The 16,228-nt window shown below is 30.4% G+C and overlaps 1 protein-coding gene and 1 long non-coding RNA gene across 2 annotated transcripts in view; one reads left to right on the plus strand and one right to left on the minus strand.

The window, feature by feature from the left end:
* LOC123225972 overlaps positions 1-15,678 on the minus strand; it is a 62,913-nt gene extending 47,235 nt beyond the window's left edge. The window contains exons 1-2 of the long non-coding RNA XR_006504234.1: positions 15,622-15,678; positions 15,456-15,513 (exon numbers count right to left, since the gene is read on the minus strand). This is a non-coding gene — a long non-coding RNA (uncharacterized LOC123225972). The remainder of the gene's footprint in view (positions 1-15,455; positions 15,514-15,621) is intronic.
* Positions 9,542-10,316, plus strand: LOC123225971 (ethylene-responsive transcription factor 2-like). Its single transcript, XM_044650371.1, has one exon. It carries the CDS (start codon positions 9,619-9,621, stop codon positions 10,129-10,131), a length of 513 nt encoding a protein of 170 aa, XP_044506306.1. The 5' UTR covers positions 9,542-9,618; the 3' UTR covers positions 10,132-10,316.
* Positions 15,679-16,228: the final 550 nt, after the last annotated feature.

A 16,228-nucleotide genomic window follows, 5' to 3' on the forward strand; every position in this document is an offset into this window, starting at 1 on the left:
TATATGTGATCTTATTTAGTTTATATTATATTAAATTTATGAATACATGGTATAAGTTACATGATATTATCTTAAAATGATTTTATATTTATTTCATTCATTTTTTCGTATGAATCAAATTTAGATTCAAATAATTTGTTTTATTTATTTTTTTCCATGATTTTGATGTTTAAATTAAACATGTCATTAATGAAATGATAGGTGAAGCACGTGGAAGAAAGTGTCACAAGGTAATCACTAATTAGTCATGTGAGGTCATATATATATAAATATGAAAATAGAACGGAGGAATTAAGGGACAAATGACCCCTCTACCTTTAATATATTAAAGGTGGTGTTTGGTTTGAAGAATATTTTATTAAAAAAATAAAAAGAGTATTTTGAAAATAAATTACTTTAAGGATTATTAGATATAAATTATTACTATATTTAATAAAATTTGATAAAAATAAATAGGTATAAATAATTATTGTGTTTAATTAAAGGTAATAAATAAATTTATTTAAATACACTTGGGTTTAATTATCCTAAAATATTTTTATATTATTTGTTATATTAATTAAAAATGAAATTATTTTTATCCTAAAAAAATGAATAAGGATATAGTTATAATAAAATCAAGATTATCTTAGTAATCTTTTAATACTTATAATCAAATTATCTCATATATTATTTATCACATCATTGTTAATAATAGAAGATTACTGAAATATTTTATTATTTATAAACTAAAAAATATAAGATAAATAATAAAAGATAGAGTATCAAAATAATCTTTATAAACCTTTAATCAAATACCCCGTAATTATTTTATGATTTTTCCCCAATTAATAAATTAACTTCTTTGATTCTTTTGCCATAAACTTCTCAAATTTTCTATCATATTGTCCCGACACGCATTTAATATTAGAGTAATACTACACATATCTACTTTAAGTATATATTTATATGTGTCATTATGTGATTGAGTATTACTCTATTCATAATTCAAAATCATCAAATCATATAATAACAAACATAAAATATATATCTATTCATAAAGTTCCTGAAAATTGCCTAGATACAATTATTAGTGTTCCTTTTTTAATGCCTCTAACAACATTTAATAGGTAAAACAAATTTCACAAAGACCTTTTAACCAATATATATAGATAAAACTGTATAATTATAAATCTAATTGTAAAATCAAAATTCAATTATTCAGATTAAAAATCAAACTTAGGTAATTTGAAGGGACAAAGAAAATAATCAACTACAAAATGCAACAGTAAACAACTTACATAAATTTGACAATTAATACATACATACATACATACATGCATAACATTCAATTAAAAAAAAATAAAGATAATAAAAAATATATGCATAAATCACTTACTAATTTAAGATTTTATTGCACAAATTTTATAATGAAAACAATATTTTGGAAATAAAACAATAAATCAACATGAGTCTAACAGCTTCCATTTGAAAATAGGATTTAAGAAGCAAGATTAGGTTTCAAGGAGCAAGATTTTTAATTTGGAGAGGAGAAGTAATTTAAGTATTAGAGGGAATAAAAATTTTAAAAAATGTTTGGATTATAACAATAATTTAAGAAAACTTTTCGGTAGCCTTTATATCCAATTTTTTTTGTTTTTTGTTTTTTTAATTTTGAGGGTGGGCCTCCTAATACTAATGCGGCCCGCCCCGCCCCCCCGACTGGACCCTCTCATTAAAGTATATTTTGTAACCAAAAAACCCACACTAAACAATCCACATAAATCATAGCTTATGAATTTTATTAATTTATTATCGTTGATCACATTAAGATTATATGTAAACTTTTATAAGTTTCATTGATTTCAAAACTCGTGTAAACTTCATGTATTTATGTCTTGATAAGGTTAGCAAAAGTAGACCCCGTAATTAGAGTTGAATTCAGTTCGAAGTAAGTTTTAAAATTGACTTCAATTTTTGAGATGATTGTGTTAAATGAATTGAGACTCAATCTCCGTTTGATATGTAAATTAGGATTTAAACTTAATTTGAAAGTAAACCCATTTATAAAATCAAACTCAATCTATAACTTAAACTCAAGCACGATTTATCCAATCCAAGCTATGATTCGATCTCGAATAACTCAAATCAAATCTAATCCTAGCTGTTACCTTGCTATGCTTAGTGTTTACACTAAGAAAAATTAGTATAAAGTTTAAACAATCCAAAATTGCTTCTCCAAACATCATATTAAAATAAAATATATTGTAGCACCGATTTGCTTAGGGCAATCTGTCAAAGTCTTTCAATGGTTCTTAAAAATCTGAAGGAATGTCATATATAATAAAAAACCTTTAAAATGTTTCAACTTACTTACCACTAATCTCTTAAAAGTATTTTTTAAATGTTTAATTAATAATTATTAAGAGTTAATGCAATTTATTTATTATTTTTAATGATATCTAATTCTTAATGACACTCCCAATGAGCATTATACTCATTGCATCAGCTGAGATCATGGAGCATAGGATACCATTATTGTTAGAAGAGCATAGTCTCCCACATTTTATGAACTAGTTCTCATTACTTTTTACTTTTTATTTCAATTGTCAAATTGACATTTTTATCAAACAACTGCACTACTCTCTTGGTGACCAAACAAGTTTAAATACTTATAAGAATTTTAGATGAATATAATTGAAAAACATTACAATGATTGAATTAAAAGATTGAATTACATTTTTCCATCCAAGGTTTAGCTTTAAAACACTTTTCCACCTTAAAAATCAAGTATAAATAACAACTTCCCATTCAAAATTAAATTCTGTTAATAAAATAATAATATTAGAGAGTAAAATTATCTTTTTATCTCTACTATTTTATTTTTTAAAATTATTATATAACCTTAAATCTAAAAAAATCGAAAATAATATTTTAAATATATAAATTACATAAGAAGTATCTTATTTTCTTTTTCTTCCAATCTCATCATTTCGTCGTCTCTTTTTATAAATAATAGTGTTTTTATTATATAATCGTTTATTAGAGGGTAAATTATAATTTTTTTAAATATCATAGGCCTTAATGAAATTTTTAGGGGGTTATGGAAATTTTAAAAAGTTTAAGGGTCTTTCGAGAATTTTTTTAATAGGATTTGAATTTGTGTGGGAAAATGTTATTTATACAAACTAAAGGCAAACAAGAGCTCTTAGACCATACATTGGGTGGGAAAATGTTATTTCCTCAAATTAAAATTTATCTTAAGCCTAATTAAGCATGTGTTGCCCTTCCTCGTTCCATTGGCTTAGCTTTTCATAGAAAACGTAATAAAAGAAAGGCAACGGTACCATCAAGCATCAATCTTTATGGCCGGGCTAATTAATCTCCAAGATGTTAATTAATTGTTATTGCTTCCTCGACAATTATTATTATTAGCCCGGTTGCACTTAATAAGATAGCTACATTAAAATTTATACGATTATTATTGATTAGGCTTCTATTGTTGGCCAAATCATTATTACATAACATAATTGCAGGATCACAAAATCCTAGTGATTTTGTGAAATTTCCATCAAACACAGTAAATTATAAAACACTGTAATTCTTATATTAGAAACTTACACCGATTTGTTTGTATCTTTTTTTATAGAAAATATTGATTATCGATTTTTGAGCAAACCTTTCTTTTCAAGTTCTAGATTTACGATATTTACAAGGGATGCCAAAATATATGGTGTATACTGGAAAGGGGACCTAGCCCTTTCTTTTATATTTTATATCAAAATGTGAATTGAAGTTTCTTATAAAAACCCTAATAACCTTTATTGGTCCACATTTATAATCCAAATTAATAACAATAATATGAAGTGTATTGATCCGTTTCCAAATGATTACATTGAACTCATAAAATAAATTATTTTTAAACTACACATTCACATAGTTTTATATTAAACGATAAAAAAAATTTAATCAATGTATGCTTACATAATTCCGACATATAAAATTTGAATTAAAAAAAAATATATAAATATATATATCATACCAAATCAAAAAATTATATTTCTCAAGTCCTCTCCCACTTATAAACTTTAACAACAAGATTTACATTGACAATTAATGCTTCATGACTAGAATCCCTAAAATCATGCGAACTATATACTTTTCCATGTAACAACAAACTCCACCAAAAAAGTAGTACCCCATATTCCCAATCCAACTTTCATGATGCAAGTCTAACACTTATTTTGTCACTTTAGGCAGGTTATCTTGATCATTCCTTGAACTACCTTTTATTTCTCGAAATGAGATAATCAACACTAGAAAGACCATATATAATTGATAAACACTTGGGTGGAAAGTAGTATGTTGATTTTGTATACTGTTTATAATCAATGAGTTAGGTTAGAGCATAAAAAATGAATTTAAGAAGTTAAATTATGACTGTCGAGTTTAACAAATGAAGGGAGACGAAAAAGTTCTTAATTTATGATGATGAAATTAATATTTTTCTATATGAATTCTGAAAATATATATTAGTGGGGCTTGAGATGGCCATGAACCTTCCATGTTGGTTGCCTTACGCCCTTAACCCAATTATGTGGCTAAATGATAGTTTCTGGTTCCTGGACCCTAATCATGAACCTTCCACTTTGAGGAGATCTTTTCTCAAAACAGTAATAGCATGAACCCATAAAGCGTTTAGCAGCAACAACATTAGTAATGACAAGATACTGTGATTTTTCACTTTACTCATTTACTTTCGATTGACAGATTTTTATATGGTAGTTTTTGTTGTCCTAATTATCTCTCTTTAATACAGAATTCCACGGAACACAGAACATATAATATTGCTCATGTTAGTGTAGCTCTTAATGTAAGGGCTTTGATTCAACAGAAAATTATGATAAAGAAGAGCAGTTGGAAAATAAAATGTTAAATTTTGTAAATCACAAAACTATAAATTACGTATCTGAATTTCATTGAATCTTTCATTTGAATAATCCACAACTTAAAACGATGACTAGTCAACTGATCAATTGATGACCAGTCAAACATTGATTGTAGACCAATCAACGAACCCAATGGGTGTTGATTAGTTCGGTTTGGTTAGTTGACCTATGAGTTGACCCGTTGACCAACGGTTTTGTATAATTCGTTGATTAAACGGGTTGGACAATCAGATTTTTTCAATTTGATTGCAACTTGCAAATCACTAAAAACCCTAATTCTTGGCCACCGTTAGTTCGTCAATTCCAACTGATTATCCGCGGCGAAAGTTTGGGGCTTTAGACGAGCCCATGTTGGTAGTTCTCTTTGTTCCATCTTTTGGAGTCATTGTTGTCGGAATCTGATGAAATTGAGGTGAGAAGTTCACAGCTCAAGTCTTAGTTTTGGCCTTTTAATATTGTCGATTTAGGGCTGTTTTTTATACGATTTTCAATCTAACTCATGTAAAACAATTCCAAACATCATCCTAACATGTTTCTAAACCTCAATTTTATGCAATTTATTGAAATTTAATTCGAACCCAAATTTCAAATTTCAATAAATTTAATAAAAATTCCAGAATAACATATGCAAAAGTTCATAGAATAATTGGCATAAACAACAACCAAGCTCTGATACTAATATTGGAAAATAAATGCCAAATTTTGTAAACCATAAAACTATAAGTTGCGTCTCAGATTTCGTTAAATCTTTTGTTTGAATGATTTGTAATGTCCGAAGCGATCCAAAGTTTTTTACTACAACATAATTTGCATTTATATGTACTTTGATTTTGGGATTGGAGACACTTTTTTTTTGTGTATTTTGGGGAGGGGAATGTTTGCTCCTTTTTCTGCCTTTTTGCGTTCATAGTCTCTTATGGCAGTTTTGGGACATTATGTATAGTGTCCATCTGCAATCAACTGTCTTTTAACTGCCCCCTAGGCAATTTATGCATATTGTGTTAGATGATCTTTTATAGATAGACTCAAACCCAATAGAAGTAATTATGACTAGATTCGAATTGAGTCAGCTCGAGTTCGAGCTTGAGCCCGAAACGAGCAGGCCTTAGTGGAGCTCGGTCGAGCTCAAACTACTCGACAGATTTTTTAATTAAAATTTTTTATACAAAATGATGTCGTTTTGACCAATATATATTAAAACGATATCGTTTTGATAACAAAAAATGAGTCGAATTAAATTCGAGCCCGAAATGAGTCGGTCTTAGCCGAGCTTAGTCGAGCTCGAGCCAACTATATATGAACCGAGCTGAACTCTCGGCTCGGTTTGAATCCAATCTTAGGAGCAATTGAGTATAAGAGAAGAAGTGCAGAGGAAAATCTTATAAATAATATTGACTGACTTTCCATTATAGAACAGGTAGGGTTACGAGTCCTTACATAGATTACAAAGTCCATGCCAATAGGGTGATCAAAGTAAAAAAAAATCACAAGCATTGAAAAAATAACATACAATCATTGTGAAAATAACAAAGAGCCAACCAACATTTGACTAATCTAAATTACCCAAAAAAACAATTGACTAATCTTAGCTCATGAATAGAGAGGCCGAGGAGAAGAGAAAGTTGAGTCTCGAATTTTTTAATACAAAGAATAACGTTTTATTCACATATCTTTTAGTATATAATAATTAGATATGTAGATAATATCGTTATGTTATTAGATATTAATTTATTTTTAATTTAAAATTATTAATCAAATAATAAAACCCCATCAATGTAAATAATTATGTATTGATATCTTAGATTTCTTTTAAAGGAATACTCTCAAACACCAAAGTTTTGCCAACTAACAATTTAAGCCATTTGGTTTTAGATGTAACCCTTAATCCCAAACTATTTGTCAAAGTTGACAAATTCTACCATAACCCATAAAAACCCTTTTAACCTTTGTTTATTTTTCAAAATTTCCTTTTTCTCTTTTTGCTCTTTAAAATTATTGTTTCATATATCAAAAACCACGACCCCTATTAAAATCAAACAGGATATTGAAATCTCCCTCTTAGAATTAACTTAAGAACTAATGTTAGTTGGCAAGGTTTGAGTTAAAAACTTACATTGACCTCCTATTCATTAGATGGGTATTAACTTAAACTTAATTACATCAAATTGCTATTAAAAAGCATTAACATGAACATTAAAAAAATATAGTGTAATGCTATACTGTCATCGACCTAGCTGGACTTGAAGATTCAATCTAACCACGTTAGAGACGCCAGCTAAACTCTTACTCAACAACCACAGACTATCCAACTCATTGGAAATGCTTTTTTAATTCGGCGCATTTGAAAAAAAAAAAAAACTAAATATAAAATTGTCTGATACTTTTCCAAGTTGCAAACTTGAAGGTGATGCGAGACAACCCACATAATAGTTAATTTAAAAAAATAATGTTGTATTAATTATTACAAATTATTTGTGTATAATTTTGTGTATACTTAATAATATATTATTATGCGATTGAATGTTGTTTTATCTCTAATTTTAAATTATATATTATAGTTTGTATACAAATTTACGCATATTATTAGGATGTAATGACAGTAATCTAATTATTATAATATATTTATTTGGGCAAAATCCTATTAAATCTGTGTCCATTTGTAAGCCTATTCAGTCTGTGAACACAATTAATTTAACTTTTCATGACTTATACCAATTTATATCATTTATATTGTACATTCAGTGAGTTAATATAAACAGATTATCATATAGCTGAACATGCACAAGTTTTAGAATATTCTTATCATCAACTAAAGTTATTTCGTCTATGCATGTATGGTTGAATAAATTAAGGTCAAATAACTACTTTTCACCTAAACTTTGATGAACGGCAAATTTTATACTTTAAATTTGAGAAGTCTAATATCTACTTATTATTTATTTTTATTAATGAAAATTATTTGGTTTCACTTTAGATTACTGGTTAATTTGTCATTTTCAGTGAAATTACGAAACTATTTTAAACATTTGATACAAAATTTAATTATGAATATATCCTTAATTTGTAGTAAAATTAAGATAATACTATGAAACAATTTTAAAAGAATGCGACCGTCACTACTTTTACTTTTTCTATGGGGCTTCGTTCAACCTTCCCTCACCATTGTTGATCGGAAACTCTGTCTCTTTGCTTGCGTTGACCTCACCCACAACATTGTCGCAACTTTTGTCTATGTTGCATCTTGTCATTTCATTCTACTTATAATTAACTAGTTCTTGTCATCGTGAAAAGTTATGAACCAGGGCACTTGCATTTTGATTTTGTGTGGGTGCACCACTCCCTGCTTTCCATTTGCAACACCCACACAACCACCAACCATTGGTTGCTTTCCCTTACAATTGTCACGTCTTACAAACCTTGATCTCTATCAACAACTAGTTGTCATCTTTGCGATTGTGCCATTTGTTGTGCTCACCCTTGTCACCCATGCACCTCTCTTCTCCAAGTCTTTAACAATTCATTTTCGTTAGTGTGACCAATGTCATCGGTCAATCGTGTGTACACTAGCACACACAACAATGCACATCCACAATTGCACGTCCATTTTTGTGTGCAAAGTTGTGTGCCATGCGACATTTCCAACATTCACCGTGTCTAGTGCCTAACCTTCACTATTCCATTACCCATCCTCTCTAATTAGTTTCACTCCTTTAATAGTGTCATTATTAGAATAGTGATTAAGTCAGTTTTTCTGCTCCAGCCAATGTGTTGTCATTGTTTGTATTGTCAACTTGATTGGTGGCTGGTATTGTTGTTTTGCTTAAGGTTACTTGGATGAATGTTGTTAGAATTTGTGGTTTGGATAGTTTGCATTTTCTAGCCATATATCCACCTCTGTTGCTGGTCACCCAACCCTCACAATGTCGCTATTGCTCCTTTTAGCCAGTGTCTTCTATCCACTGAGCCTCTTATAATAGTGGTCGTTGTTGAGCTAGTGTTCTCCTTTGAATTGGGTTTTACAAAAGAGAGAAGAAGAGGTAGAAAAAAAAAAAAAAAAACAGAAAAACAAGTATTATGCAAGAAGGGAACTTTAGAGAGAGATAAAAGTATGTTGGAGTTATTTGTCGAAATTGCATTGGTTGAATATTTAAATATTCTTGAATTGCCACTTTCTATGCTTACAAAAAATATATTTTTTCCTTTTCACATAATATATTTATTAACGAAAGTGAATTTTAAGTGAACTAAATAGGCTTTTAAAACTTAAAAGGAGATAAATAACCATTCATCAAAGTTCTGTTGGGAAACGTATTTGGCCAATAAATAAATACTCAATTATTTTGCCCATGTACATAACTACCAACAAGAGAAACAAGTAAATTCCTTTCACAATGACTCGTAAATGACCTAATCCAATGACCTCACCCGCCTCATTGCTTCTCCCATTTGCCCACTTGCCCCATTGAACTTTCATTGCCACTCTTTAATTAGTTTAAACCCATTTCCACAAGTTATAATAATTGACTTCTTTTATCTCTTTCTTCTTCTTCTATATATATATATATATATATATGTATATATGGATGGTTCACTTAAAACTTATCCACAAAAATTCTTCTCAGATATCTTCTTTATACCCCTTTTGCTTTAGCTATAAAAGAAACGTTAGGCTAATACGATCAACGGAGTTATGTTCTTCAGCAGTCTGAGTTCTTGCTTAACGGAGCACTGGGGTGACTTGCCATTAAAAGTTGACGACTCCGAGGACATGATCATCTACAACTCCCTCCGTGATGCTGTTAATTCTGGGTGGTCTCCCCTAGATTTTACTACAACGACGACGGCGATAAAAGCTGAGCCGAGGGAAGAGCTTGAGCCTGAGCGAGAGCCTGTGGCTTCAAATTACATAACTGAAAGTGTTAGCAAAAAGGAAAAGATTGTCAAGGGGAGACATTACAGAGGGGTGAGGCAAAGGCCGTGGGGGAAGTTTGCGGCGGAGATAAGAGACCCGGCTAAGAATGGCGCCAGACTATGGCTTGGAACGTATGCAACGGCTGAGGAAGCGGCTTTGGCTTATGATCGAGCAGCTTATAGGATTCGTGGCTCGAGGGCGTTGCTGAATTTTCCTCACCGGGTTGGTTCTAATGAGCCGGAGCCCGTGAGAGTGACGGCCAAGCGTTCAGTTACACAAGGAATCGACTAATGACCGCTAATGAAACCAGACTCACTGTACTTCCGATGGGCCTACTGCCTGTTGCAGAGCAGTAATTGGTACATAAAGCTGAGTTGGACAGTACTAGTGTAATTGTTGGTAAAGTATTATTGTACTACAGATAGCAAATAAAGATAGCCACAATCTACCGACCAATGGCAATGTGGATACAAAAATATGCTTTCCCTTTCATTTGCTTATATATTGCCATTAAGTAGAAAAGGTAAAATTAGGGTTGACCCGAGTTCGAATAAAATTAAAATAAGTTTGATTTAGACGAGTTTGAGTTTAAAAGTTTAATTGTCGAGTTTGAGTATGAGAAATATTCAACTAATTAAAATAATGTTATTTTTATTATTATAAATTAAAACGATATTATTTTAAATAATTTTAATTTATTTATAGTATCATTATAAATCAAGTTCAATTTGATACTACAGTCATACTATAGCTTAAACTTAATTTTTTCAAATTCATAAGTAAAACTTACTAATTTAAAGAAAACACAACTTTTTTAATTAAAAATTTTGAAGTTCCAACTTTTTCATGTGTTAAGCAATTACACCTGAAAGGTTACAGTTAACCATGTGAATGGAAAAATCTTAAAGCACAATTTGGAACTTCAAAATCAAACATTTGAATAAAAATATTTTATTGATTGGTTGAGTCGACATCAATTTAAAAGACTTAATAGAGGGAGTTCTATTGTAAAAGTTAAAAAGAAAATGAAGAAGATCCATTTCTTTATCCACCTACCAACATGTATCCAAAACCCTAAAATTCTTTAATAAATCATGCAAATTATTTCTTTATCCCCAATAAATGAAAGAGACTGAACAAACAATGAATAGGGAAAAATTTCCAAGTCTTGAAAACCCTTTTCGCTAACAAATGAGGATTTATTGAAATTTGAATATAGACTTGTACTTGTTTATTAAAGCATGTATAGGATAACAAGAAAATAATAAATGGTGCAAGGTGAGGATTTTCAAAGCCAGGATGGAAAAGTTGATAAATATGAAAGGAATAAAGTTCATGAATTTTCATTTTCCAAAAAAATGACATTTTAGGATAGTGGTTGGCTATTCACCAAAAAAAGCCAAAATATCTAGGCAAATTTTTCCATGGAAAACTCCCAAAATTAAAGTCTACACTGAAATCATCACCAATTGGAAACCCCACAAACTGATTTACGTCTACAATGATACGCACTGAAAGGCAGGAATCGTTGTCAATGGTGCCTGGCGTAAGAAAGCAAAAAGCTCCATATTTTAATGTTTATGTTTAAATTTCTCCTCCGTATTGCTTTTTCTCTTGACAAAGTCTTTGACAAACCATCAAATTTCTCTGTTTTGGTCTTTTGATATAACAGTTCACGAAACTGTGGGTGATACGGAGCCACTATAGACTAATTCAACGACACTCTTAAACTCAGTTTCCAAATCCCATATTTCATAGAAATGGCTTCATAACCCCAAATAATTGTTTACAAGGATATTCATGTATCTCTTCACGCAAAAACTGAGGCGACATGGTTCATTGCAGATACAAGCTAGTTCTAGAATTAGCTTGGGCTAAGTTCTTTTCTCTCTGTCCCTCTTCTTGCTAGGCCCACTTGTAGCTACTCCTTGGCCTTTAATTGATCAATCTCCATTCCAGCCAACATACCAATGCCTGCCTCATAGAAACGGACCTTGTCATCAAAGTTGAACTTCTTGGACAATCGACAAAATACAACAAAGTCTTCCCATGTGGCATCTTTTGGTGGGGTTGTGTGGCCGTTGGGTCAATACTTTGGGCCTTTGTTGACCAAAATCGATGTAACACAACACAAGTCATGAAGCTAAAATAACCACTAGAAATATGAATGGATTGTTATTAACACTGTGTGACATGTCATGGACAGTAGGAGGGACATGTCTTTTAAACGCTTTTAAGAGTCAAACATAGACTGTGGGGGGTTGAACTTGCAATTCGGAGGAAGTTGTAAGGTATATGCAATAGGTCCTATGCCTTCACCAACGAAAAAGGTCCGGAGTAACATCAATAGAGCTTTGTTTTTACTCACTTAGCAGTGATAGAATGTCGATATATATGGTTGTAATTTCATGAGAAGTAAATCCTCTAGAGCAAAAGAAGTATCAATACTTTCCTTGTAGACCATGTCTTTCATGCTCTATTGTGCTTGGTAGAAATGTTACTTAAGTCGACCGAGAAGCTCATCCAGGGAAGATAAAAATTCATCCACAGCTTTGAATGGTTGAAGTACCTCAAACATAAGTCATTATTTTAGGTAGTGCATACTCATATATAACCTGAAATGGGCTTATTCCAACAGGAAACTGAAAACTAGTGTTATAGTGCTTCTCAACATACCTTAAAACTCTAACCGCTTCTTTAGTCTATTGGCGGTGAAAGCCTAAAAGAATTGTGTACCAGTGGGCTCAAATAGTTTAACCTAGAAGCGGCTGGTGAAAAAAAACCTTGGTAAAAAACTAGTTCGTGAGGTAAGCTGCGTAGACGAACCACCATTAAATAACATAGCTTAATCACTCAATTTATGGTATAATGCATAAGTAAAGCCCCAAAGTCTGTTGTTTTACTCAGACGATCAACCATGACCAATATTGTGGTGAATCCATGAGAATTCGGTAAGCATCAATGAAATCTAACATCAAGTCTTCCTAAATCCTTTCAGGATGTGCTAGTGGTTAAAAGACGCCATAAGAGGCAACAATGGAGTATAACAACTAACAAACTTGTGGACTGATTTCTTAATACTAAGAAATGTACATTATAATCAAGCGTAAATATGTTCACAAAATCCTTGCATGTCTCCAATCGGCTTTTCGTAAAATTCTTTAAGTAGTCAATCTGTCAAAGAAGACGATCTGACATAAAACCTTCCTTGAAAGAATAGTATACTTTTTATGACATGGAAATTAGTTCTAAGATTTTCCCAAGAGCTAACTGTAGATTTACGTGAATCAAATTAATGGCAGTCCAATTCTTCTTCTGTAGTTCTTCAATCAAATTGAATTGCAAGGAGGACAAAGCTAGGAGTGTTGGTTTTCCATCCTTTGTTTCTATCTCATCGTATCTTCTAGAGAATGCATTAGTAACAACATTATTAACTACTAATTTGTGTTCACTAGTGAATTAGTTTCCCAATAACTCTGGGAGGTAGCATGAAAGCATATATTGATGTTGATTGGGATGGAGTAGTAGATAATGGGTTGGAAATGGAATTTGAAGTCTACTTCAGGTTACTTCACTTTAGTAGGTGGCAATTTTGTTACTTGAAAAGGCAAGAAACAAAGTGTTATTTCACTCTTAAGTGTAGTAACTAAATTTAGAGTTATAACACTTGGACTTTGTGAAACATTATGCTTAAAGCTTCTTTTACAAGATTTTGGTTATCTATCTAGTCATCAATCTAACTATTTTATGATAATATAATTGCATGTGATATTGTCTATAATCTAGTTCAACATGATCTTACAAAGCGTGTTGAGGTAGACAAATTCTTTATTAATGAAAGATTAGATGAGAAAATATTGGAGTTTCTTATAATTCAATTAGATGAAGACAATTATAAGAAACTTAGGAGAAGTAGAAGAAGTCTCATTGTTGCTATCAAAGGATGAATCAAGAAACAACTTTATAGATAGAATGTTAAAGAAATGGGGGTAGTTTTTAAAGACTTGAAACTCAGAAAGAGTAGAAAACATCTTAATTTCCTAAAGAGTAATATGTTAAGAAATATAGGGACGTGTAGAAATAAGATTTTAACATCGATAACCCTAACGTTCAATATTGTAACCTAAGAAACAACACAACCTAGAGTGAGGTTTTAGTTTTAGCCATTCAAGAGGTCACTACAAAAAAGATAGGCTATAACGAGAGGAAAATTAATCGTTAAAAGTCTATTTCTCATCGTTAAAGAGTTTTAACGATGGAAAAAATCCCGTCGTCACCCGTCGTTATAGCTTCCGCCGCTAAAAGTATTAACGACAGGAAGAAAAGTCCCATCGTTAATATAAATAACTATAGGTATAAATCTCGTCATTAAAAATAGTAATTTTAACGATGAATATCCTTGTCAATATAATAATATTTGTCCATTACTAAACATGATACTAACGATAAATATTCCCGTCGTTATAACAATATTTATTGGTCATTAAACATAATATCAACAATGAATATCTCTATCATCATAACAATATTTATCGGTCACTAAACATAATATCAATGATAAATATCTTTGTCGTTATAATAATAATTACCCACCACTAAATATAATATCAATAATAAATATCTTCATCGTTATAATAATATTTCATAATAAAAATTTGATTCTCAAGATATGATCGTTGACATTGATTATATCTAATCATAATTATTTTAAAGTCTTCATATGATCTGCAAATATAAAAAATAAGAAGGAAAATTATAAATTTCCTATTATAATAATCTTTCTTTATAACCAAAATTAAAAAGTTGTTACAAGCAAATTTTACTCAAATTTTGAATTTGTTACACAGATTTTTAAGCTTTGTCCAAGGAAGAATCACATATTCCAAACCTTTTGTTGTTAGTAGTGAGCATCCTTCTAAAGATAAAAATTTTACTCTCCTACAATGAAAGCAAAATCAATAAACATTCCACTCAAACAACTTTGATATGTAAATTATCTAGATATTTACAATATGTTCCTTATATTATTGAAAACTAAACAACAATTGTCAAACAACTATGAGATGTAACTTTCTAATACTAAAATCACTCTAAAATAGTCTAATGGTAGTACTCCAAAATCACTTCATTTTTAACTTTATTTTTTTCCTTTCACATTATGTAACAATCTCTAAACTAGAATTTGAAGAGCTTTTGTAAAATGAAATCCCAAATGAAAAACAAAGACTTCAATCAGAATGAATTAATGCAAATGAAGATAGAAAGCAAGAACACACCAACCAAGGATTCATTCAACTTGAAACATCAACTAGGAACTTGGAATTTCTTGCTATTAAAGGATTGGGTGGTGAAATAATTCCTATGACTATGTTTTGAATAAACTTGGCAATTGCTTCACCTAGCAAATAGTCAGACATAAGAAAATCAACATTAAATGGATGAAGGTTGGCAATCTGCTTCACCTAGCAAATATTACTAGCTAGTAACATAAAGTATAATCAGTAAGATATAACTGAGTTTAATTTTGATAAATTGAGTTTAATTTCAATAAAGAAAAAAGCAAGACACAAACCAAAATTACTAATGATCATATAAGAAGTTTAAGAATATAATACCTATCCAACAAAAAAGTTGCCAAAATGCTTTCATGTTGTCTAGCTTTTAAACATCGTTCTACAAAAATTTGAATCATTCGATCGAAAAAAAACACTTTATGATTAGAAGGTATCATTTATCTAAAAAGTAATCATATTTCTAAAAGCAGATTTATGAAAATATAACCTTATGAAGTTCCTGATCAAGTTCTGATAGGGGAAATTCAGTGGACACATTTGGGTTTTGTTGCATAAAATGTTCAACCCTTAGTAATCTCTCTTCAATTTTTGCGATGTGCCTCTTGAGGATGAAATTTTCTTCATCCTCATTATGAAGTTTAGCTTGAAGTTCATCCATCTTCTTTTGTCTAGGATCTTTGAAGTTTTTCCGTTTAATTCCACCCCCATAGCCAAACACATGGCTATGATGTTGTGCTCCAAAACATTTTTCAATTACCTCAATAGTAGAAAGTGTTGGCTTAGCTTGAATAGTCTTTACAATTTGAAGCTACAAAATTTAAATAGTCTTAAAATTGAAATAAAGAATACTACTTAGCACATTTAATAAAAGCATAAGTAGTAGAACATACATGTTTTTCTTCAGTTTCAGGCTCAACCAACTTTCCATCTTTTTTTCGAGTTTCAAAAAAGAGTATTCCCATATCAGGTGGATTACCTTATTTTCCTCCCTTTTGGTAGTTATACAAAGTCATCAAAAAAATTATATTGAACAATATATATCATAAATAAACAAATTACTATTTATTACCATTTCATAAATAATCTGTCTATAA

Source organism: Mangifera indica, chromosome 9 (assembly GCF_011075055.1).
Source record: "Mangifera indica cultivar Alphonso chromosome 9, CATAS_Mindica_2.1, whole genome shotgun sequence".
NCBI lineage: Eukaryota > Viridiplantae > Streptophyta > Magnoliopsida > Sapindales > Anacardiaceae > Mangifera > Mangifera indica.

Bases quoted from the DNA above. Each gene is read 5' to 3' on its own strand.
- LOC123225971 (XM_044650371.1), top strand. From the start codon at position 9,619: ATGTTCTTCAGCAGTCTGAGTTCTTGCTTAACGGAGCACTGGGGTGAC.